General features: G+C 31.4%; 1 protein-coding gene across 3 annotated transcripts in view; it reads left to right on the forward strand.

Annotated features, from left to right (window-relative positions):
• Positions 1-27,266, forward strand: part of MTBP (MDM2 binding protein) — a 70,506-nt gene that overhangs the window by 6,536 nt on the left and 36,704 nt on the right. For 2 of the 3 annotated variants that reach the window (XM_031947147.1, XM_031947148.1), the window contains exons 5-11: positions 1,529-1,587; positions 2,691-2,835; positions 5,801-5,918; positions 7,361-7,489; positions 9,040-9,134; positions 15,473-15,545; positions 19,251-19,368. In XM_031947147.1, coding sequence (XP_031803007.1) covers positions 1,529-1,587; positions 2,691-2,835; positions 5,801-5,918; positions 7,361-7,489; positions 9,040-9,134; positions 15,473-15,545; positions 19,251-19,368 — 737 coding nt within the window. Of the gene's footprint in view, positions 1,123-1,528; positions 1,588-2,690; positions 2,836-5,800; positions 5,919-7,360; positions 7,490-9,039; positions 9,135-15,472; positions 15,546-19,250; positions 19,369-27,266 lie in introns of all 3 variants that reach the window. The other variant, XM_031947149.1, reaches the window with a different exon arrangement.

Consider the following 27,266-nt stretch of genomic DNA (forward strand, 5'->3'; position numbering starts at 1 on the left):
TGGCAGGTGGCGGGCGGCTCTTAGAAAGGTTAAACTCAAAGTCAGAGGGTGACTAACAATGAGGGTCTACAGGTTGGGGTGTTTGGGCAAGTTTCCTCAGCTCTAAAAGAAAGTTACCAATAGATGACCCTGGAGATCATTGCCAGCTCTTATCTGTGATCACATGAATAAACTTGCTACAATTTTATGTGATTTTAATGGACATGGCACTTAAACTGAACAAATTGTCTGTGAGATGCCTCGATGAATTGTTTCCTATTTCAAAACAAGGTGCATTTTTATTTTTTTTAGCTTTCAAAGTTAATAATTAATCTTACTACTTAGTGACATTAGTATTTACCTTTTATTAATAAGACTGTATAAGGGTTTTGACAAATCTTCGGGGAAGGTCTTGAAGACATTGAATATATCTGGCTGGTATGCTTATTAAGATTTATTTAGGATCAAGTTTTGCTGATGTCCTTGAATTCTCTTCAAGAAGGGAGTTCACCATGTTGGGGGTATGTGATAACAGTGAGAAGAGTTCTTCCTCTCCCCTACTCTGACTGAATCATGCTTTCCAGTGCTTTTAACTACTTTTCAAATTATTATGATAATAAAATTCTAGCATAAACAAATGGAATGAATAACCCTTGTGTAGATAATGCCAAAAATATTAGGTACCGCTATTACCTTATTAGGCACCACATTGTTACCTGATAAACTTTGAGCCTTACTGTATTTTGTTTTTAAGTCAGCTCTTGCCCTTTTTGGTAGTGACTGGTAGGTGAAACAAAACCTCAGTCTTAATTTTCCTGTCTTGAACTCGAAGTATTATAGAATTGTTTGGTTTTTCTTTCATTTGTAGATAATGAAAAATATGGTAGCTATCTAATTTTAATCAGGTAATAAACCCAGTTAATAATTTCCCTTTCATTAGTTCTGACTAGTGGAAAATCCTATCATGTCATGTATTTTTGCTTGTATAACATTTCATATTATTTTGAATATATGAACATTTAAAAATTACCTGTTCTTTAATGTTTCTGTAGTAACTTGCAGGTGATTTTATTTAATGTTTTCCTTTTATTCATCTTCTAATATTAGTAGAAAAATAAAGAATACGCAGAAGCAAAAAGAAAGGTATGTATAATTGCCTGGAAGAGGAATAAGAGGAAACCTGTTAATTAAAAGAAAATTAGTCTTTACGAAGTCAAATTCAGTAAATGATCTCATAACAAACAATATAAAATGTTTTCATCTGTTGTAACATTCATTATAAGCAAATGTTCATTATAAACAAAATAATAGGGAAAATTTTATAAAAACTCTTAGGTATAACGTTTTTCAAACAGGGCTACATTACTAGCTGTAACTGATAAAGCTTTTTAGGGCTTCAGGGAGAAAAAAAGCTACATTAACTTTATTAAATAAACCATGGCATGGCTTACTTTTACAGTAAGAAAATGTATTATGAGATATAATCCAAATCCCATTAATTTGGGGATGTGCTTATTGTTTATCATTTTCCTAACTTTTTAAATTTTAGTCTGTTTGAAGAAGCTGCAGAAAATTTGCATCAGTTATCGGACAAACTTCCTGCTCCTGGTAATTTTCCACTTTTGATATCTGAGTTCTAATGAATTGCATTTAAGCTTATAATTTCTATGAATCGTATTAAATTCAGACTTCATCTTGAGGTATTGATGAGCTAGCTACCTTTAGCCTTGATAATGGATTCTGATCCATTAACTACATTATATAAAACTTAAATCCCAAGTTGACAAAATTTGTCATTCAAGTGTAAATTCTTTTCATACAACTAGATAAAAATAACATTAGACATAAAGAATGTTGAGTATTAAGTACCTCTTGATTTCTTTCTATTTAAGTGGGGTAATTGTAGAACTATTCTAACATGCTCTTCTGACTTCTTAAAATTGGTAGTACCTGGCATCCATAAAAGTCAATATAACTTGGAAAACACTTAATGTACAGTGCTATTTTGGAAGTTCTTTACCAAATTTTAGTTGTTGAAGGTGAGAAATTTACATCTGTATGGAGAAAGATATTTTAAAATAGTCTTGACAAAATATATGAAATAACAGATTATAAAGTTCACTTAATTACATTTAGTTAACATGTTTGAATAAATGGCAAAATTCAAACTGTGATTTTGGCAAGTTATAAACTTTGCTCCATAGACTATTCAATTCTACTTTGTTTTTTCCTGTCGTCAATAAACAGTCTTATATTATCCAATTTTCCCCTCTGTTTTTGTTGCAATCCATGGTGAATGTGTGTTTGTGTATGTGTGTGATCTAGATTTGATAGATTAATATTAAAAAAAGAAATATAGTTATATGTTAAGCTTATATAATAATTTGAGATCCCTTTTGATTTTAGCATTAAGAAAAAGAAAGTAATCTTTACAGATTTGTTCTTAGCATAGCACTGGTCAGATGTTTCTTGATATAGGAAGCAAATCTCAGTACTTCTTTTGTCTGAACTTTCTAAAACCTAATTTTTTAACATCAAGGTTGTAAATTAAATATTTTTTACTTAAAAGCTGAAATCCTTAAGTTTATTATTTTGAACCATTAAAAACTGAATTTTTGTAGCTCATTCTAGAATTATTAAGATGCTAGTTTAACTAATTTAAGTTTTAATGGTTAAAAATACTTTATGTAAGATGACTTTTTCTTTTCTAGGTAGAGCAATTATAGATATAATATTACAACCCTTTGAACAAGATTCTTCAAAATTGAAAGACTGTTTACCTGTTATTGGTGCATTGAAACACTTGAGGGAGTGGCATTCAGCAAAAATTACTATAGCTGCAAATAATTGCAAAGGGTAAGTTCTTCTTAGACTTGGTTGTTTTAAAATAATTCCATCTGGGTTACAAGTTCTGCCTGTCATATCATAGTCTTACCTCGATACTTCTATCACTTTTTAAGACTATGATTTACAGAAAAGTTGCTGGTTTGCATTGTTGGAGAAAGATTCTATACCAAAAAAATCTCTAAAGTAATCAAATCATAAGTTTAAATTTTAAAAAAATTCCCATATTATTTTATTTCCTGTTGATGGAAATAAAAAATTCTTTGGATCATGAAAACATTTTGAGTTTTAAAGAAAGCTAAAATGATGTTAGTGTCAGAGATAACTGATACATGAATATGACTATTGTTATGTCTGTTACGTTGTTTCTGCAAGCTATACACTGCTCTGCAAAATAGAGGCCACTGAACTTAACTTTGATTGTTGGCAAAATTCAATAGCATACCATTAAAAGGATCTGATTATTGAACATCAGGACAAGGAGACAGTGATTACAAAGATCTTTCACAGCTTTATAAAGATCAGATGATTCCAGAAAAGCCACATTTTCTCTTTTGATAGGGTTTCTAAATTTATCAGGGAAATGTTACAGATTGTTTGCCTAGATTTTAACACCTATCTCTTGAGATTGTGAGGATGAAATAGATAATAGTTGTACAGAACTTTACAAGTCTTAAAGCATTGTAAATATGAGCTTTTATTATTGTTTTGGTTAGTATTATGATAATTAAGAAAGCCTCATATATTCTTGTACATAATTTAGAGTGATGTATCTGAAGTGATAATTTGGTGAAGTAGATTTAGTACTGGTTAAATGACCTAACTCAGAGAAGCACTTTTTATCAGTAAGGTAGACAAAAGGTATAGATCAAATTTGTAGTTAAGACAAATTTCGGAGGGATTGATAATACAAAGGATAATAGAATACCAAAGGATCTCGATAGATCAATACATCAAGTTAACTCTAATTGGATAAAATTTAATGGGGATAAAGGTTAGTTTTGCATTTGGGTTCAGAAAATTAACTCTGATGAGATTGTTTCATTAACAATTAACAAGAATGGGTTCATGATTTAGACATAAAGAATGATATAAATAAATTAGAAGAACATAGGATAGTTTACCTCTCAGATTTGTGGAGGAGGAAGGAATTTGTGAAGAAGAACTAGAGATCATCATTATTGATCATAAAATAATTTTTTTCATACAATAATTTTGATTATATTAAGTTAAAAGGTTATTTTACAAACAAAACGAATGCAGACAAGATTAAAAGGGAAGCAATAAACTGGGAAAACATTTTTATATCCAAAGAATCTCATAAAGGCCTAATTTCTAAAATATGTAGAGAATTGATTCAAATTTATAATAGTTTAAGTCATTCTCCAATTGATAAATTGTCAAAGGATATGAATAGATGAAGAAATTGAAACTATTTGTACCCACATGAAAAAATGCTCCAAATCATTATGGATCAGAGAAATGGCTAAGATGACAGGAAAAGATAATGAGTGTTGGAGGGGATGTGGGAAAACTGGGACACTTAAATATCATTGGTGGAACTGAATGGATCCAACTATTCTGGAGAACAGTTTGGAATTATGCTCAAAAAATTATCAAACTGTGCATACCCTTTGATCCAGCAGTGTTTCTACTGGAATTATGTCACAAAGAGATCTTGAAGGAAAGGGACCCACATGTGCAAAAATGTTTGTGGCAATCCTCTTTGTAGTGGCAAGAAACTGGAAACTGAGTGGATGCCCATCAGTTGGAGAATGGCTGAATAAGTTATGGTATATGAATGCTATGGAATACTATTGTTCTGTAAGAAACAATCAGCAGGATGATTTCAGAGAGGTTTGCAGAGACCTACATGAACTAATGCTAAGTGAAATGAGCAGAACCAGGAGATCATTATACGCAGCAACAACAAGACTATATGATGATCAATTCTGATGAACGTGGCTCTCTTCAATATGGAGATGATGCAAACCAATTCCACTTGTGCAGTGGTGAAGAAAGCCATATATACCCAGAGAGAGGCCTGTGGGAAAAGAGTGTAGAACACAACATAGCATTCTCACTTTCTGTTATTTGCTTGCATTTTTGTTTTCTTTCTCAGTTTTTCTTTTTCTTCCTTCTTGATCTGATTTTTCTTGTGTAACAAGATAACTGTATAAATATATATATATACATATATTGGATCTAATATGTATTTCAACATATTTAATATGTATTGGACTATGTATTGGACTACCTGTCAGCTAGGGGAGGGAGTGGGGGAAGGTGGGGAAAATTTGGAACAAAAGGTTATGCAAGGGTCAATGTTGAAAAAATTACCCATGCATACGCTTTGTAAATAAAAAGCTTTAATAATAAAAAAAAAGAAATAGAAAAAAATAAAAAAAGGCAAAACTTAAGTTGCAACCGTATGATATTGCAACCAAAAAGTTAATAGGTCTTTAAGACTATTAATAAACATTTCCTGGTCAAAAAAGGGAAATTAGAGTATTATTGTATTCTGCTTTGATTAGATGGTATCTGCACTTTTATGTTTTGGATTTTGGCTGTGACATTTTAGAAAGACATTGGAAAGCTAGAAAACATTCAGAAAAGGGAAACTAGGATTATCAAGAGTCTTCACATCTTGTCATTGAAGAGAAAATATAACTAAACTCTGTTAAGACAGTTTGGCTTCTGAGGAAGTGGAATGAAGGAATGTAGATTTTTTTCCAGTAGAAATTTGGGAGCTATATATATAGAACAGTCTCTTGAGGAGAGATGGAAGGTGCAAATGATGGTTTTTTTTAGGATGCACTACCCTGATTATATATTCTGCTACTGGTGTTTTCTGGCTGGGTGGTATTTGAAGAGCTTGTTATTCTTTGTGATTCTGACTTTTAGAGTCTACCTCTACTCATTATTGAAATCCCAAGAGAAGTATATTCAGGTGCATAAATTTTCTTTATTCTTATAGAAGTTGCCAGAAAATTGCAACATATCTTTCAGCTGATATTGTGGCCCTAGATGACATAAAACATGTAATTGACTGCAAAGAATTATGGAGAGGGAAGATTCAGATATGGGAGAGAAAGGTAAATGGCAATTGTTTGAATTTTCAATTGTAGATTTTTACTTTTATTAAATTTATGTAAAATATTTCAGTAGGTATGATCTTTTTAATTTTGGTTATTCATCTTATGTAATTTTTGTCTGTTATTAAAATTCAGCTTTATTAAAACAATAAAATGTTCTTTACAAACTAGAGTTTTCTTGTGTTCTCACTACTTAAAACAGTATGTAATATAAAGTAAATTCATCTTAGAGTTTATTCAATTGTTACATTTGAAGTATCAAGAGAGCTTTCTCTTTGAACTATATTACTTATAATAATAAAATTTGTTATAGTTAGTTTTAAAAACGCCTTTTTACATATATCTTTGTTTTTCTATCATCATCATATCCAAGTTTCTTTCTGCTCCTACAACCAATGAATCATTCTTGTAGCAAAAATTTTAAAAAGGAAAAAAAAGAACAGTTTGGCAAACCTGCCAGTATATTAAATGAGTCTTACATACTATGTTCCACACCTGTAGTCCTCTATCTTTGCAAAGAAAGGAGGGAGTCATATTTTCTCATCTCCCTCCCCCTCCCCCCACCCCCAACCAGTCTTTTTCAGCATAATTGTATTGCATTCAGCTTTATTGTCAAAGATTGTTATGTCAGAAGACCATTCTGTTTCTTTTATTTTTCAGAAATAAAGTAGGCTGGCATTATTTTGTGCTAAAAATGTTTTATAATCCATTTGAATGAACTTATCTAACAATTTAATATAGGCATATTTTCTAGTCATTGGGTTAAAAAAGAGAAGAAAATTGCAGTAACTTAAGGGTTGAGAAAATCTAGTGAAGGTTTTTTTTTTTAAGGATACTGGAAACTTGATTATATTGGAAGGCAGTTGTGAGAGAGAAAAAGGAAGAAGGATGATAATAAGATGATTAAGGTTGTAATCTGCACTCTCTATATTAGCTATGTCACAGCTTTTCTCTCCTTAAACATTCTGCACTCCATCCTCTCTCCTGTAGCAGGACTAATTTGCGCATGAATAATATCATTCTTCAGCTGATGTATGTGGATTAATAGAAAAAGTTAAAGACCTGAAATTACATTTCCTATCATCATCTGAACCTAAAGTTTGTATATGATATGTTAGGATCATCTTTTATAGTAAATTTGCATATTTTATAATAAGCTACTTAAACTTCATGTTGAATGTATCCCAAATATCCATTTTACTTTGTAAAAATGTTTTACATGTAGTGCATAATAAATGTTTATGGAATTGACTATAGAATTGTAAAACTACATTTATATGTAATTGTAAATTTCACATATTTTGTACTTAAATCATCTAACAATTCCTAGTTTAATATTAAATACCTACAATGCGCAAGACACACCTGAAATTTTGACCTTTGATATCTAATTTATAATCACCATAAGTGAGTCTTGAATATTTACATTTTTCCTTTTTTAGTTTGGATCTGAAATAAAGTTTCCAGAATTTAGTCTAAGAGGAATCTCACCAAAAATTCAAAACTCATCTTATTTAAATACTTCTACCAAGGAGACAGTAAAATCAAAGGATAGGAATGTTTTGCCAGAGGTGAGTTATGTATTTGATCTTCTTTCAGCTACATAGTAGTAGACTGCTCTCTTTTCTTGTTAAATTTTTTTGAAGCTATTGTTACCATTTTTAAAATGTGCCCTAAAATTTAGTTGTTTTTGGTCTTGATTGCATAAAACTATATAATTAAATTATGTTGCTCCTTCATAGTTGAAATGTTAACAAGGAAATTTACCTTTTTAAAATTCAGAATGCCTTTAAAGTGGTACCTAATGTTCCACATATGTGTCTGCTATATTAATGTGCATCTTATGTACATGTGAATGTGAGTATGGGTGGATGGAGAACCCAAACGTCAGGAAAACTCTGTTCAGTTCCTTCCTCTAATACATTCTTATCAGGTTCACATCTGGGTCAAATCACTTTTCATTTTTCCCAGGCAATTGTAATACCCATTCTGTACTAGCTATGTACTATAATTCTACTTTGTTTCAGTGAACGATTAACTTTCCTTTTGTGATGTAACTTTTTGTGACACTCACAGTTGATGAATGTGGCTTCTTTTCAGATAACATTTGTGTAAAAGTAATACATCCCATTTCATTTGTACTGTATCTAAATTATAAGTGAAGTTCAAACCACAGAAACTGAGTCTCTTCTTATATAACATTTAGCTAATTTCATGTGTAGAAAAGGATTTACAGATAATAATGCATGTTACTCTTTATTCAAGCTTATGGCCTTAAGTCTTGCCTCAATGAAAAAGAAAGATGAAAATTCAAAAAATACTCTGCTGTAGATATATGAAAATACATGGATCTCTGCTTTCCTCAGGAAAACATCACAACACTTAGGATTTTGTAAATAAGCTTTAGAGTGTTACTGAAGATACAGAGGAGGTCACACAGCTAGTCAGGCATGACCTGAAGTTTGATCTTGTTGATTCCAAGTAGCTCACTATCCGCTATGCTGTTCTGTCTCTTTGTAAAATAATGGAGATAAATGGTTCCACTTATATTATGTTAAAATGTCTTAACAAAAAGTTTGTCCTTCCTCCTTTTGAAACTATTATTGGGATGATTTGTCATGTTATATGCCTTTAGAGTAAGTATATATATGAAATATCTCCAGCATAATTTTTAAAAATCATGAATTGCTATGAATTTCATCTTTTTTGATGCTAAAAATTTCAGTTCATTAAATACACTTATGTTGTCTTATTTGGTTGTAATATGTCTTAATACTTGTCTATTCTTAGTATTTGGCTGCAGATTTTAAAATATATTTCAGTGTTAAGATATATTAAATTTTGTATATTCAACATTGTCAAAGCTTATAAAAAACTTGGAGAATTTTTGAAATGAAAAATATTATTAGTTTGATATTTTAAAGTGTAGAAACTGAAATTAAACATTACTTTTTCTGACATACATATGGAACATTAACAAACAGTCTCATAGTTTTCATGAAAACGGATTTCAAAATCTTGATGATAAAAATCTTTTAAGATACTGAATCCTTTTTTTTTTAATGTTTTGCTTGAATTAAATTTTTATAGCATAAATTAATGGTAATGTCTTTTTTTTTAGGTTTTTCATTATTACGGCTCTGTTTTAGAGTTCATACAGATGGTGTCATTGTCAGATCTCCCATCATACTATATGTCGGATGTTGAATTTGAATTGTATCCTTTTATTTGAGAACTTTAATGACATTGTTTTATTCAAAGTTCAAATGTTATTCTTCTTGGAAATAAGCCATTTTTTGAGTAAATTTATGCCTGGTACCCAGATTTTTGTTCTTCACTTCTTTGTTCCATCAAACCAGATAAAGATGTAATAACCAATCATAGTAATAAAGGTTTAAACCTAGAAGGGACTTCAGAGATCATCTCTTCTATCCCCCTCATCTTAAAGATGAAGAACCTGAGGCCAGAGAGATGGTAACTTGCTTAAAATCTCATTTGTAGTAAAGAACAGAACTACATTTGGAACATGGTCATTCTGACTCCTTAGCCAAGACTTTTTGGCTGATTATATTTTCAACTGAAAGTCATGAGTTAAAATGGTAACTGAAATGTTAACCTCAGTTGTACATTTGTACTTTACGTGTTTTATCTCTAATTCTGAACTGAAAGTCATCTTTTTTGAAGGAAACTTTGAAGAGATAAAGAGAAATTTTAGGAGCACAAAATAAAGTCCCCAAAGTTCATTGTAGTTTTATGGGGGGACAAGAAAGTCCGTATCATTTGATTAAGTCCTTTTAGAGGAATTGGCAGAAGAAAACTTTGACCTATTGATCTTACTAGGCTTAGAATCTTTACTTTGAACATAGTTTTTTGGAGAAGTAATAACCCATAATTCTAAAGTTGGGGACAAAAAAATTGCATTAGTTTCTAGTGGCATGAAAAGTGACGATTTTTAAAACATCTTTGAAATGTGAGTGGTTCAGAGAATGTCAGAGAATCTCATTTGTTATCCTTTTGGTTATTGGTGGAGTTTCTTTGTTTACTTCTTTTTGAACATGTTATGTTCTTGATACTATTATTGTCCTTTCTTTGGTACCTTTGATATCTAAACTTTTCAGTAGGATTCTGGTGGAATTTTAACAGAATAGAAATGCTTTTAGTATAGTAGTATACTATATAAACTTTAAACAGGACTTGCTTTTCATTACTCTTCCTTTTCACAAACTTTTAGTCTAGATTTCAATAAAGTTAATGCACATCCAATGTAAATTAGACAGTTTGGTTCCATGTTTACCTGTCACTAGAACTTTGCTACCTATAGGAATAACAACAAGCATTATTCTTTTATGCAGTAAAGTGTTACATATTATTTAACTTTATTCTTACAACAGTCCAACAAAGTGGGTTCTATTATAGCTATTTTACAGGTGAGGAAATTGAGACAGATTATGGTTGCTAAGGGTCACACAATTATTTAGAAGTCTGAGGTTAGATTTCAGCTCAGGTTTTCCCAATGCCAAATCCAATACTGTATCCACTATATTACCCAGTGACTTCAAAGAGAATGGTTATAGCAACCTGCTTATGTTTTTTATTAAAGATCATGCTGTCTTTATTATTTTGGAGTAAAGTCAGAAATGATTTTATCCCATTATATTTCATAACTACTTTTTTGAACATGTTCTAAAGTTGTTGCCTCTGGTTTAGCATATATTCTTTAGGTAAAGTTCAATCCTTTACTTTTTCTACTTGTATTTTTTGGTTCTTTCTTTAATGATTTTTGTTCTGTCTTTTTAAATGTAAGTTCTATCTTCCTTAGTAGAGAAAACACAAAATAAAAGTTGAGTAGTTGTCCCTTTTGTCCATCATGCCATATCATCATGTAGGAGCAAGAGATCTATTTCTTTTCCCTAGAATAATTTAAAATAACTTTTTTTGGGTCTGATATTCCTTGTTAGATTTACTAATTTAGCACTTCTTAGAATATTCTTATTGGACTGGGCTGTATTTTAAAAATTCTTCCTCTGTTACCTATTCTTGCTTCCGTCTGTGCATATCCTTTTATTATTATTATAACTTTTTTGTTGACAGTACATATGCATGGGTAATTTTTTACAACATTATCCCTTGCACTCACTTTTGTTCTGACTTTTCCCTTCCCTTCCTCCACCCTCTCCCCTAGATGACAAGCAGTCTTATACATGTTAAATATGTTATAGTTTATCCTAGATGCAATATATGAGTGAAGAACCGAACAGTTCTCTTGTTGCCCAGGAAGAATTGGATTCAGAAGGTAAAAATAACCTGGGAAGGAAAGCAAAAATATAAACCGTTCACATTCATTTCCCAGTGTTCCTTCTCTGGCTGTAGCTGATTCTGTCCATCATTAATCAATTGGAACTGAATTAGATCTTTTCTTTGTTGAAGATATCCACTTCCATCAGAATATATCCTCATACAGTTATTGAAGTGTATAATGATCTCCTGCTTCTGCTCATTTCACTCGGCATCAGTTCATGTAAGTCTTTCCAAGCCTCTCTGTATTCATCCTGCTGGTCATTTCTTACAGAACAATAATATTCCATAACATTCATATACCACAATTTACCTAACCATTCTCAAATTGATGGGCATCCATTCATTTTTCTAGCCACCACAGAAAGGGCTGCCACAAACATTTTGGCACATAGAGGTCCCATTCCCTTTAAAATTTCTTTGGGATATAAGCCCAGTAGTAGCACTGTTAGATCAAAGGGTATACACAGTTTGATAACTTTTTGGGTATAATTCCAGATTGCTCTCCAGAATGGTTGGATTTGTTCACAACTCTATCAACAATGCATCAGCGTCCCAGTTTTCTCATATCCCCTGCAACATTAATCATTATTTTTTCCTGTCATCTTAGTCAATCTGACAGGTGTGTAATGGTATGTCAGACTTGTCTTAATTTGCTTTTCTCTGATCAATAGTGATTTGGAATACTTTTTCATATGAGTGGAAATAGTTTCAATTTCATCATCTGAAAATTGGATGTTCATATACTTTGACCATTTATCAATTGGAGAATGATTTGATTTCTTATAAATTAGTCAGTTCTCTATATATTTTGGAAATAAGGCCTTTATCAAAACCTTTAACTGTAAAAATGTTTTCCCAATTTGTTGCTTCCTTTCTAATCTTGTTTGCATTAGTTTTGTTTGTACAAAGCTTTTTAATTTGATATAATCAAAATTTTCTATTTTGTGATCAATATGATCTCTAGTTCTTCTTTGGTCACAAATTCCTTCCTCCTCCACTAGTCTGAGAGGTAAACTATCCTATGTTCCTCTAATTTATTTATAATCTCATTTTTTATGCCTAAATCATGAACCCATTTTGATCTTATCTTGGTGTATGGTGTTAAGTGTGGGTCCATTGTGCATATCTTTTAAAAATCAAAATTTTGATTTTCAATTTCAATTATTCAAAATAAAATTTGATTATAGCGAGTTCTTTCACTATTCATGTTGTTCTCTTTAAATACATTTTCTTTATTATTTTTGTAAAAAAAAGTTACACTATTAACATTACATAATAATAATTGATATTAAATAGTTGTTTATAGTTTATAAAGTGATATATCATTGTGTTTAATTCTCAAAGCAGCCATATGTGGTCCACAGATTTCTGTCGTTTATTGTCCTGTTTTGTGTACTTCAATGGATCTGTGTTCTCATTGATGTTGGTATGTTTTCAGTAGGATCTGTGCCTTCTCATCCCATGTGATTTTTGTTCCTTTAATTCATTTAGAACAATCTCTTTGCTTATATTATTGAGTAAAGGGACTGTCTTACCATCTCATTGTCTAGTACAGTGGCAAATAAGTATGCTATTGCTAAGAATCTCTTAGACTGCATCTCTAATGTAACCTTAACTGTAAGAATTATAATTAATGGGAAACTCACTTCTTCCTTAAATAGTACTTCCCTTTTTCCTTTTGGTTGGCTCTTAATTATTAGGAAGCTGCATTACTCCCCTGTTGACCTGTAATGTCTTTATCCATTGTTCTTCTATAGGTGAATAAGTCTTAATTCCTCTCCATAGGAAAGCTTTCAAATTATTGAAGATAGTTAGTTGTGTCTCTTAAGTCTTCTTTTAGCCTCATTTTGCTTTAGTGGGTGCATGTGTGAGAGGTTTAATTTATTCATGGGAGGCTTCCTCGTAGATTAATTGTTGTGTATAATTGGCTGTTATTTCTTTCATACTCTTACCTTACCAGATATAAATCCATTTATTTAATATGATCTTTGTTTCTCTTTGTCAGTTAGTTGATCTTTCATTGTCTTCCTGTACTTCCAATAGTCTGATTCAATAAAACAATATTCTTCATCTTCAGATTATCACTGTCTCTTGACTACAGTTTATAGGTACTGTCAGTACCTATACTGCTTTGTCTGAAAATTAGGTCATTCTTAATTTCTCTTACTTCTTACATATAATTATTTACCAGGTGTTATGAATTTCTTCCTTAGTACAGTAACTCTTGTATTTCTTTTCATTTCCACTGCCATCAACTTCATCCCATTCCCTTAGATTTTGTAATAATTTCCTCCCTTTAGTCTTTCTCCTATCCAATCCATCCTGCACTCCACCATTAGATTAATTATTCATCAAGCATTTATTTAGTGTTTACAGAAGGCCAAGAACTTTTTGGTCTTTGGGATAAAGGGATTAAAAAAAATGACAGTCTCCCTTCAAGAAGCAAATAATTTTATATACGATATATACAAAATAATGCAAGGTCATTTGGAGAGTTAGGCGCTTGCTACTCTGAGGGATAGAAAATGTCTCATATTCAGTGGTAGTGCTGAGCACTGACATGGGAAATCTAATATTGAAGTTTAATAGTATATGTTTTAAATATTGGGGAAAATCTATCAATTGTGAAGATGAAAGATGGAATGTTTATAGAGAGTAAGAAGATTAGTTTGGTTAGCTCATTAATAATTCATGAAGGTGAATAATATATAATAAACTTGGAATTGCAAGCTTGCATCAAATTTTAAAGGGCTTATATACTGCATTATTATGTATATTATACATAAATATATTACACACACACACACACACACACATATTATAATTTCATTGTTACATTAGCATCCATTGCTAATCAGTTCCTATGTCTTGTTGATTCTTCCTCAAAAAAAAATGTCTGGCATTTCTTTTCTTTGTGTTATGGCAACCACCCTAAATCTAGATAATTTGTCTCATGTATACATGTACAAATACATAAACATTATTTTTATGTATATGAAAAATTGTGGATATATACACACATATACAAATATGCATATATGAGTGGGTATATATGAATTGTGTTATAAGTTCACCACGCTTGACAGTTGCTAATATAACTAGAATCAATGTCTTAGGTATGTGAGTATACTCATGTATAGCCTAACCTTTTGCTTCTCTCCATTTTTTACCTATGGAATTAAATTCTTTTTGTTTGTTTGTTTGTAATTAACATATTCAAGATTGTAAATTCTATTTCAAACAACTTATTCCCCTAGAACTCTCACACGTTGTGATATTTAGCTATCTTATTCTCTAAAATAATGTCAACTAGTATTCAGTAGTATTTTAAGGTGTATAGAGTACATTCTTTTGCAATATCACTGAGCTAGATAATTCAACTATCCCCCTTTTTAAAATGAGAATAATGTTTAAAAGATAGATACTCTCTACCCAAGATCACACAGCAAGAGGCAGCAGATTCAAGATTCTGAGAAAAGTATCAGAAGTTCAGGAAAATACAGAGTGTAGTAGTGGGAAATAAGAAATACTAGAATAAAACAACTTTGGGATTTTACCAAAAAAGTTAGGCAACTAAACTGTATATGGAATGAAATATTTGTTGAATTTTAAAGTTATAAACCTTATTTTCATTATATATATGTACCCATATACAGTCTGTATTTTCAATTTGCCTCAATTGCACAAAAGAGATCATAAGATTATTGATTTAGAGCTAGAAGAAGACTTCATCGAGCATCTGGTACAAAGCCCTACCTCATATCTATTTTACAGTTGAAAAGTCTAGCCTGCTTAATGACTTCCTCAAGTTACACAGGTATTAAGAGGCAGATCAGAGATTTAAACTTGAGGTTGGTGATTCTGGATCGAACACTTCCTTTTGCTTTAGTATATATATAGTGGGATGAAAATGGAAAGCTAAAGTCCTAAATATTGGCTTAAAGAAGTAGTTTTAAGCTGCATGTGTAAATAGTGAATATTGCCTCTATGCTTATCATTTCCAAAAATCTTATAATAATACTGCAATGCTGGTTCTTCAAAGGTTTTAATAATTGCAAAAAAAATTTTTTTCTTTGCTTGATTAATTAAAATATTGGAAAAGAGGAGATGCCTTTGAAAATAATGAGGAGATACCTTTGAAAATAATATTCATGGATTTATGAAATTTTTAAAATACTGCAGAGACATTCCTATGAAAAAGATTTTTAAAGGCAGTAAAACTTGGGCTCCTTTATGACTTTAACAGCCAAATACAGAGGATTGACAAGAAACAATACAAAGGAGAATTCCAAATTGCTGTTGGAACAGATTTCATCTCTCTGTGGCAAGGTATAAAAATTTGTATAAAAACTTTAATCTTTAAGGGTGGGGGTGGGTATGATTATATCTTGGTTTTTCATCTGTTGTTCTCAAAAATGTTTTCAAGTCTATACTATCCCTGTATATATTTTGCATTTTAACAGAATTTTTGAGGAAAGGAAATAGTAGACCATCTAGACCAAGTTGTATGAATATTCTATTTTACATATTCTAAACTTTGTGTTTCTTCTAAATATTCTACAGGAAAAGTGACCAATTTAAAATGAAATGTAGAAAATTTGGATTGTATATTTTTATGAGAATGAAATAATTTTATCATTTGTACTGATTTTCTCAGATCATTTCTTTAACTTTGTTCTAGGTATTATGACAATAGAATAGAAATTCTCTTACTATTAATTTTGCTATGTGATAATTGTCATCTCTGGTAGAAGAGTTAGGTATAGAAAAGAGACTGACTTTTCAGTTGTACTTTATATGGTTTCACTAAACTACTGGCGTTTTCTACTCTTTACTTTTGCCAATGCCTGTGTCAGAATCAAATTTAGGCTCTTAGGAATTTGTATCTCTGATAATATATTAGAGTTGTGAATTCAATTTATAAAGAGTTATTTTGAAAGTAAAATAACATTATGTATTGTGCTTAGAAATGCTAGAGAACAAATACAAGAAGGCTTTGTTTGGCCACTAAAGCAGCACTTCAAAGGCATTTAGGAGAGGAGTGGAGTGACATCATCCTCTTTCCAGGAACAATGGCAATAATTGATTTCATTATGGTATCTTAGCCAGACAAGGGGTAGGGTGTATATGTGCAGTAGCAAGATGAATAGTAAAAAGGTAGATGGGGTACTTCTGATTGAAGAGCTCAGAAAAGGTCTCATTCTCTGAAAGTGACTCCAGAAAAGAGAAGGGAAGAGCCTTTTAGACATGGAAGGCTCCGTTTAATCATTTGCCAATTTTTTTCTTTTTTTTTTTATTCTTGCATACATCCTATTCTCTCTGCTCACATTTCCAAACTCCAGTTAAGGCTTTCATTATTTCTTATTTAAATTATTGTAGTGATCTCCTATATAGCCTTCCTGTTTCAAGGAATTTTTCCCAAATTTCAATTCTTGCTCCACACAGGTACTAGAATGATTTGCCTAAACTGTAGGTTTACTTATGTTATTCCCTTACTCACTAAATTCTAGTGACTCCTGATGGCCTTATAATCAAATATAAATTCCTTTGTTCAGATTTTAATGCCTTTCACAACCTGATCTCAACTTGCTTGTCAGCTCCAAGACAGCTAGCTGGTACAGTGGGATGGAGCAATGAGCTTTGACTCATTAAGACCTGAGTTTGAATCTACCTTAAGACCTGCGTGACCCTTGTAAAATCAACCTAATCTCCAACTGCCTCAGTTTTCATTCATCAGTAAAATGAGGAAATAGCACCTTACTTTCCTGTTATCAAAGTCAAATGAGATAATAATTGTAAAGTGTTTAGTATAATGGCTGAAGCTATAGTATGTCCAGTGGCCATACTGCAGTAAAACTATCTTGGCAGACAGGCCAAACCAGCTTGAAGGTAACTGACAAGCCTTAAATTTGTCAATAAGTTAGGAGGATATCTGCCCCAAGCACATGAAGACTATCTGGTGAAAGAAGGAAATGAAAACAATTTGTTACAGTGCCCATTTGGGCCATTACTTGGCCTTGTCTTTTGTTTTGCCAATGAATTCTGATGACTCTGGAAGAGAGTGAGACTGATAACTTTGTACAATCCTGCCTCACTTGAATCTAATTTACAAGCAAGCAAGTCATGCATTTGTGATGTTGGTCTTTGAAAATAAAGGACCAACCAATTTTTCTTGTGCAGCAAAATAACTATGAATATGTATACAAATAAATATTGTATTTAACATATACTTTAACATATTTAATATGTATTGGTCTACCTGCCATCTAGAGGAGTGGTTAAGGGGAAGGAGGGGAAAAGTTGGAACAGAAAGTTTTCCAAGGGTCAGTGCTGCAAAATTACCCATGTATATATCTTGTAAATAAAAAGTTATAATAATAAAAGTGTTGGCAGTAGTTATGATTATCATAATTATCATTGTTACTATTATTATTTTTTCAAACCTGCATTATATATTCTTCTCATACTCTTTGTGTTCCTCATACACAGCATTCTATCCCATATATTTCTTTCTTCATTCTGATTGTCACCTGTTTCTGGAATGCTTTCTCAACTTTTTAAAAATACCTTGTTGCCTTAATAACTTTCAATCAAATGCTGCCACCTTCTTCATAAAGCCTTGCTTGATTTATTGCATTATCTTGCTTATATTTTATATATGCTTATAAAAAAAATGTTTCTTGAAAATAGGGAGCTATTAATGATTTAAATGAAAGAGTACTATATTTTCCTCTTAATAGAACTAATGGGCATTTATAGAAAAAGAAAATATTTAAAAATAAATTGGAGTTTTCAGATTTGAGAACAGGTGATTAATTAAAACTCAGTATATGTAGTATTTAGAAGCACATAGAAGGTGCTTATTAATAGATGCTGGTTGATGGTATAAAAAAGTTTTGGTTCTTAAAACATTTGCCCTGCTATGATCAGTAGCAAATGGAGTCTACACAGGACTAAACTCCATTTTGAATTTTTCTTGTTTTAGGAATCGTTATAACTAAAGAATTTGTTGCCAAGTGGCCTTCCTACTGGTGATGAACCTCTCTATACATAGAGATGCTAGGCTGTGAAAAGCAGCTACTATTTGTCACTTGAAACATACTTGAAGACTTTCTAGAAATTATAATACAGTATAAAGTAAAAATTTGGCAGAATATTTCTTGTAATCAATTTCATTAGAGTAAATAAAATGTTTTTATGTCAAATACTAAAAATAAATAAGTTGAAATTCCATGAAACTAGTTTACTCAAAAGTGTTCCTAAAATTTTGTACCTTTAGGATATTTGAACAAGATATTTTCACCAAAATATTTTAAAGTGTATTATATTTAACAGTAGGCCTTTATTTTTTTTAATAATTGCTTTTTATTTTCAAATCATGCTAAGATAGTTTTCAACATTCACCCTTGCAAAATTTGGTGTTCTGAATTTTTCTCCATCTCTTCCTCCCAACCCCCTTTACGGCAAATAATTCAATATGTTAAACAAGTAACTAAAAATAAATTGGAATTTCCAGATTTGAGTGTCAGTGATTAATCATGTGATTAAATTGAAGCATTAGATCAACGTAGTTTTATGAATTATGATCAGAAATGAGAAGGCCTGGAATATTTCATAACCCTTATTCTATTATTTTCTGTTGTCTCCTAACCCAGTGTGGCTAAAGTATCTGCATATATTGTTCTGCATATAGCATAGTATTATAATCTAGTCAAAGTAAATGCAAAGGTTTAGATGACTGAAAAAGTCCATGACTAAGAAGAATCTGTCTCTTCACCATTTGCAAACATTGGAACTGATTTTACTTCTCACCTGAGATTTTACATATTATTTTGGATCTAGGAAAATTTGAAAGTTGCAAATTTCAGTAACAAATGAAATGCTGTAGTCTATTTTTCCAGGTAGAAAAATGAACAGTTAACAACAGAATGAAAGTTGACTAGAGAATAAGTCAGATATGATGTCATGAATTTTTTTTTTCTTAGTGGATGAGTACTTGAACAGTACTTAGTATGTTGGATTTTGTCTTTTCAGGTTGGAGCACTCTTTGTTTTACCTTGTAGTGTAAGTAACATACTTATTCCACCACCAAGCCAGCTGAGTACAAGGAAATGGAAGGAGTATATAGCAAAAAAGCCCAAAACTATCACTGGTAGGTATGTTCAATTGAAAAAAAAATGTCTATTTGGCAGTATATTTGAAGAATTCACCCATACAAAGATCTTTTTATCTTATTTAACATTTTATGAATTTATTGTGAAAATACAAATTAATTTTGTAAAGTTTTGATGAATTGTAGATAGCCTCTTTATGTCTTCATAGATTTAGTAAGTTAAAAAAAAAATTCAACCTATCAGTGATCTGATTTTAAAGTGGTTACTTAAATTTAAAAATAAATTTATTGATGTATTTGGTTTTGACCGAAAAGATAGCTTCCCAATAAACATCCCCCATCTCCTACTAGAACTTTTTTTACAAAGTTTATTCCCCAAGAAAAGTTTGATTAGCAATTTTGGACTAAATGTTGTGATTGACTATTTTTATTTGACCAGAATTACTACCCTTCAAATTGGCTTGATTTATACAAATTAGCACAGTGCCTGGCACATAGTAAGTTCTTAATGTTTGTTCATTGCTTGTTCATCCTCTTAGATTAAATTCAGTCTTCTAGCTTGAAAAGATTGTTTTGAATTTTGATATCTATCTAATGTGTTAACTTTTCCTTTCAACTTTGTGCCTTTTGCAAATTTTATGTATATATTATTTAAATCTTTATTTAATTCATCTACAAAAATATTAAACAACATAAGGCCAAATAGATCTATAAGGCAAGGAACTTCTTTCAAATTGGGGTGTGGCCTTCAGCTAGCTTTAAATCATTTTAACTATTATTCTTTATGTCAGAGGTGTCAATCATGCAGCCTGCAAAATGATGGCTCAGAAATTAAATTTGTTATATATTTCATTTCCTGAGGCTGTTGTGCATCTGGGCCAGGTGATTTAACTTCATTAGCAAGTGCCTTTTTGCTATTTTCTTGTCTTGGTTTTGAAGCCCCTTTTGTTCGATTTTGTTCTGTCCTTTCCAAACTAAAGGTGATTCTTATTGGTAGAGATAGATAGTTTTCCCCTTTGTACATCATCAGTGTCTTATCCAAGCCAAATAGTACAGGCCTATCTTGTTTTATCAAACTTCACTTTATTTCACTTCACAGATATTTGAGGGTTTTGCATTCTTTACAAATTGAAGATTTGTGGCAACTCTGTCAAGCAAATATGTTTTTGCCATTTTTCCAACAGCATGTGCTCAGATTGCAATTGTCACATCTTGGTAATTCTCACAATATTTCAAACTTTTTTCATTTTTATTGTATTTGTTATGGTGGTCTGTGATCTTTGATCATGTTGTTGTAGTAATTATTTGAGATGCCATGAACTATGTCCTAATAAGATTGTAAACTTAGTCAACAATTGTTGTGTGTAGTCTTACAGCACCAATGACTGGCTGTTTTCTGTCTGTCTGTCTCTTTTTCCTCAAGCCTCTCTGTCCCCTGAGATGACAATATTGAAGAATGTTACATAAGTTTAATTGATAAAGTAGTGCCAGGGTTTGGCATTTCAGTTTTGGAAGAAGGTCTGTTATGGACAAGATGCTATCAAACACTATTACATGCTACAGAGAAATCTTTTGTGAAAGGAAGAGCCAATCAATGCCGCAAATTTCATTGTCTTATTTTAAGAAATTGCCATGGCCATCCCAGGCTTTGACAATCTCCAATTAGTCAGAAGTCAACATTGAGGCATGACCCTCCATATAAAAAGATTGCTCACTAAAGGCTTAAGGGACAGCACTTTTTTTTAGACATAATACTATTACGCATTTAATAGACTTTAGACATTACTTTTACATATACATTGGGAAACCACAAAAATATATGTGATTCATTTTTGAAATTTGCTTTATTATGGTGGTCTGGACTTGAACCCACAATATCTTTGAAGTAGCCAGTACTTATTTCTTCTTTGATCTTAAATCTGAATTTTAAAGAAAACAACAAACAACCCTTTTTATTTTCTTTAGCTTTCCCTTTAAGCCTCAGTTTTTTTGAGTTCTAGAATTATGGATAATATTCTCATAGCATTGTGCTATGATAACAGAGATTCTATTACATTTTCTTTTTTTTGGATTTTACTTAGAAAAGCTATTTTAGGAAGTTCCCTCTACATTCATATTGTTCATTTTATGCATTTCTCCTTTTTTTTTTTTTCTTAGTGAAAATTGTTTCTCTGTAAATTCAGAATTTAATTTTTGAAAGCTTTTTAGTCTTCCTGGGCTGATTTTTCAAGTAGAATTTTGAAAATGGTATGTGATTTGTTTCCTCATTCTTTTTGAAATCTTTTCTCTCAAAATTTCAGCTGTATGTTAGGCTATATCCAGTTATAAGATAGATTGACAATTTTCCTTCTTTTCCAAAGTTGCCATCATTTCTAAACCACCAAAATGCCTCCTTTTGGATGAGAATAGTATTTTTTTGTTGTTCTACTACCTTTTGAAGGATGAAATTATTATCTGTTTCATACCTTTATGGCAGATTTATGATCTGTTTTCTGGTCCCTCATCTATTTCCTCTCTCAATTCAGGGGACCTATAATATACAATGATATTGTTCCTGTTCTGACTCTTGATTCTTGAATCTCATATGATTATATTACCTTCACACACAGTACTTTTCTGCCCCACTGTGTAAATATGTGTTCTTATCAAATACAAATTAAGGAACCCTTGTACATCTAGCACTGTATAATTTACCATATATAATCCAACACATTATCCTTTCACCACTACTCATTTCTGCACCCAGAATTGGATGAATCTTTTGGGGTTTGTTCTTTTCACTGGAAGAAGCTTTGCAGAAGAATCAGATAAGCCTATCAATCCTAAAAATAGTAATCTCTGTTACACTTTGTGAAGTGCCTAAGGTAACATAAAGAGGGAGATAGGGATAAGAAGTAAAACTTACCAGAGCAGCTTACCCCTTGCCTCTACCCTCTTGCTCTGAGACATCATGGTGGGACTGGGGAGGGGTAGAGCTAGGAATAGGGAAATTTGGTACAGTATTCTTCAAGGTATTGGAGAGGGAAAAAGTCCGCAATTACAGAGATTGTGTGTATGTATATATATAACATAGAATGTATGGGTATGGGTGTGAGCGTGAATGACGATTCAAATTATCAAGGAACTTTAGTTCAGGCATTTTGTTTAGTAGATTGCTGCTCTGGGTGATAGTGTGATACGTTATTGACTTGAAAATTTTAATTCCTTTCTTTCATACCTAATTTATTTATTTGAGGTAACTACTTAGTTGAATCTGGTAGATTTGAAAAGAAGAAAAGATTGAATGATATTGGGGCAAAATTTGCTAGCCCTAGATGATATCTTATTGTATTCTAGGTTGGAAGTTGCTGTGCATTTTAAAATAAAATTTTAAAGTACAGTATTTAAAATATTCTTCTGTCCTATTTGGAGTGAAAGTTGTTTTTAAATTTTGAATTAACTATTAGATTATATCTCCTATATAGTTTCTATTACAACTTTTAAAGAGATGACTCATTTTATCCAATTGGATTGATTTTTCTTTTTTAATGATCACTTCTAGAAATTTAGGACTGAATATTTGTACCTTTTGAATTGTAATAAGCTGGTTATCACATCACATTCTTTGAAGTCAGACTGATTACTGATTAGACTATCATTAAGACTGATTAGGCCGAGACTTCACAGTTTTCTTTTAATCTTAGCTGTTGAGCCCAAATCAGAATGGACAGATGATTATTAATTGCCGTTCCATTGCTCATATTTCTTTGTAGAGGAAATTCTATATGGTGTATTTAATATAGGCAGCTCTGCTTTCATCAAAAGACTGATTAATAACTTGACAAAGATTTAGTTAGCTTATTTGCTTCTATTTTAAGATCTCTCATCAGACAAACCCCTCACCCTTTTCCTTTTAAAGTCCCTTTTCTCTTTTATCTTATTTTCTCGTTCACTGCCTGAATGACCTTTATTAAGTCACTTAGGCCATTTTCATCATCTATAAAATGAGTAGGTACTAAGGGAAGGAAGGAGTTGAGTACATTTTAAGCTTGTGAGGGAGGGAATAGGGAGATAGCTATGTCAAGTTTCAGGAACAGTTAGTAGGCTAGAACTTGTGAAGGAATATGAAGCAAAGGAATGTGAAACTAGGTTTAAGTCAGATCAATGATGACTTCAGCTACCAGATTAAGGATTTTATATATTTTTTTCCTAAAGGCAATAGGAAGCTTTTGAAGAATTTTGAAAAAGAATATGACATTATCAACCTGTTCTCTTCAGAAGATTATTTATTAGTCATGTGAAGGGGTATAGATGTATTATAGAAGACTTTCAGATTAAGGAGACTTATTAGGAGGCGTATAGAGTAGTCAAGTAGTTGTTTGTGTTCATGTCAATCCAATGATGAAATCCTGAACGAGGGTTGTGTCATTTTCAGTGGAGAGAAGAGGACAGATGTAATAAGTTATAGAGAGGGAAGCCATAAGACTTGATAATTAATTGGATATCATAGGGACTGAAGAAAACAAGTAATCTGATGACTGAAATTTTGAATTTTAAAGCATAGTAAGTAGAAGACTGGTAGTTGTAGTGACACAAAAATCAGCAAGTTTTAGAGGAGGAACAGATTTAAGGAAAAGATAATGAGTTGGACATATTGACATAATAATGTTGGATATTGGGAGTTTGAGGTACTAAACAATTATCCAATTGACATTACAGAATCACAGAATTTGTAAATTATTAAAAAAAAAAAAAAGCCAGATTCCAAGATGTGGTTTCCTGGAAAACAATCAGAAAATTGTATTCTAGTATTCAGTAAAAAGATTTTTCTAAATATAAATATTTATAAATACTTTTAAGAAATAAAATGTTATAAATTAGTGCAGTTAACCGTTAGGTTCATGTGTTAACTTACCAAACCATGTAAGAGCTAAAGATCTGTAGGAAAATTCTTTTAACTGTGAAGTTGCAGAAAAAAATTTATGGGTTTTTTTTTAGTTTTTTTTTTTTTTTTTGATTGTAGAATATAATCTATCCCTTGGACATTTTTGTAATGCTAGAGAAATTTCTGTTTTAGTGATGCTTGTCAAGCTCTACCTTATCAGCTACAAGTTGAATCCATTGCCAGCTGGTTTTAACTAGAATAAGGGCAGATTAACTTCTTAAGCATGCTAATACTCTAGGCTCACATAAAAATAAAACCTTTGGTGATTGGAAAATATAATCATCCTAGAGCTTTCCCAAGGCATTACAAATTTCCTTGTTCCTTACCAAGTTAATTCAGAGATGAACAAAGAATTTTGATTGGTTTCATCAATTGATATCCTTTCAATGAAAGAACTTTAGAAATATAGGCTTACTTGAAAATTGCAAATCTAATACTATTGCTTGATGATTGTAAATCTGGCTCCCTCATGTGTAACAGAGCAATGTTTTATAATTTTTCCATATTCTTGTCTGCCGCTGTTACTTGTTGATTTAAACTAAAGACTAAGCATTGTTTAGATTGTGGAATGCTAGTAATAGAAAAAAAAAATTAATGAGGAAGTTGGTCAAATATGCAGGCATTATGTGAACTTTTTAGGTGTATTACAAGACATTTTTTCTCAAAATTTTATTAAAAGTGAAACTTAAGACATGGAGAAATCTGTAGCTCATGGTCTGCAGAATTGAATTCTGATAAAAGAATTTGAAGACACCAAAGGCTCCTTGAAATTTCAAGATATATATGTTGAAACTACAAGTTCTCATAAAATAGGACCTACAATTATTGGAAACTAACTTTCTAGCTCTTGTAAAAAAAACTGGATGGAATGACATTCCTCCTCCCCGCGCCCCCTTCTCCCTCCTGCCATTGGTCTTCTCTGTATGATTTATAATGAACTTAAACTCTGCAACAGAAGGACTTGAGTTAAAGTATCATCTCCCATGTTTACTGCCTGTGTATATTTGAGCAAATTAAATAACTAAGTCTCCCAGGGCCTCAGTTGTCACTTCTGTAAAAGGAAGAGTTTGCAGTCTCTAAGGTAATTTCCAATTCTGGATTTATAATGCTCTGATTTTATATATAAAAAATTTGATGAACATTTAAAAATGATCACTTTTGCTTCCCTTATCCCCCCAAAAAGTAGATTCATGGTGGATTTTTTAAAAAAGGGAATCAAGTCTAATCAGTCATTTACAAAAGTTGAGATAATTGCTTTTCTTGCTTATAAGATGGTAGTGTCCAATTGACAAATAAAAATGTATTTAAATGTCTGGTGTGTAATTTCCCTTTATAATAGCTGGTAATAGATGTGAGAAGTTGCATGGCAGCTATACAAATGAGAAAATGTATTTTGTTATTCACTGTAATTTTTACATAAAAATTACCTATTAAGTCTCCAATTAAACACCTATGAAACCTGGAGCAACATTTTAAAATGGTTCTATAGTCATTCTAGGTAAGAAAGTTTTTAAAAATACTTAGGAAGAAAATGCAATTGTTCTAATTACAACCTCTAGAGATTATTATGCCAGTAGAAGTGATAGGGTGTAATTAGATGTGAAAAGCATGCTATGAAATATTACTTAAACTGGAAAGGAGACAGTTGTAGGTGAATCAATATTACAATTGCTTTTGGGACAAACTTTAGTTTTTCATAGAATGGAAATCAATAAACATTTGTCACAGTAACCTGGATTTTTAAGAAGAAATACAGCTAAAACCTTTTCTAATGCTAATATTTACTAGTACCAGGGACTAGCACCCATACTAAGTACATTATACTGAGGTTTATTCCATGTCCATGTTCCAATTGTTTTGTGGATATACTTTGATCCATAGTATGTATATCTGTTGCCATGAAATCATCTCTTTTGTAATTAAAATATAGCAACTTGATTTTTAAAATTTCCTTTTTAATATAAATTATTATGAATTTTTATGAAGTTCATTGAACTTGCCTTGGGAATGTGAACTATTAAAAAAAAAACCCAATAAAAATCATAAGTATTTTTCCCAAGATAAACCATGCTTAAGGGAACACTCAAAAAACCCAAACCTATTGTTGTTCATGTTGTACCTTACTGATTTCCCTTGGATTAGGATAGCATATAAAAATTACTGATGATCAGAGATATATTAATGAAGTCATGTTTTATTTTGCTTTAAGAAAATCTTAAAAGATTTATAGCAGTAAAATATTATTAATAATGTCATTTAAGAGCAGAGGTTGCCATTCTTAAAAAGATAGAAAGTGAACTGGGCAAAAGGGGATTTTGTCTGCTATTGGATACAGATATTTTCCTTTTAAAAATTATATTTTGTTTCATAACTCTTAATATCATTAACTAATAATTCTCCTTTGAAAAAGGTGTTATTAATTCTTAAACCCTTAATGTTCTAAGGCAAGTTGATCACAAGGCAGATAATGTTGATTGTATTTTAGCCACTCAGATTCTACCTCTGTGACAAAGGCTTAGTCAGTGATCAGTGTTTCTTGGATAAGTAATCATCAATTAAATTTAGGGAAAGATGAAAAGTAGTAGCTTAGGATTTGGTAATATCAGGGATTACACTAATATATGTTCCTGTTACTTATTGTATGGAGCAGTTGTCCTGAGATTAATTTTTGTCTATGGGCTTTAAGTTTGTCACTGTATTTATGAAATAAACTATTTTTTGACAAGAAATGGTATTTGAATCAGTGGCAAGTGGCATTCTACCATTTCCTTCCAAATATTTTTTCTCTTTTTGTCTTTTATTTTGTGTTTCTCTTTCCATCCTTCTCTCATCTTAGTGCATCTTTTCTGTTCCTCTTATTTTTCTTCTACTTATAAGTTTGAAGGTCTCATTTTTTTATCTTGATAGTATTGATAAGTGTCTAAGAATTTGCTGATCCCTCCTCTATTATTTTATCACTTCTTCTTTACACTTCACGACAGTTTGGAAGTGAATACCCTAGGATAGAGAACCA

Source organism: Sarcophilus harrisii, chromosome 1 (genome assembly GCF_902635505.1).
Source record: "Sarcophilus harrisii chromosome 1, mSarHar1.11, whole genome shotgun sequence".
In the NCBI taxonomy this organism is placed as follows: Eukaryota; Metazoa; Chordata; class Mammalia; order Dasyuromorphia; family Dasyuridae; genus Sarcophilus; species Sarcophilus harrisii.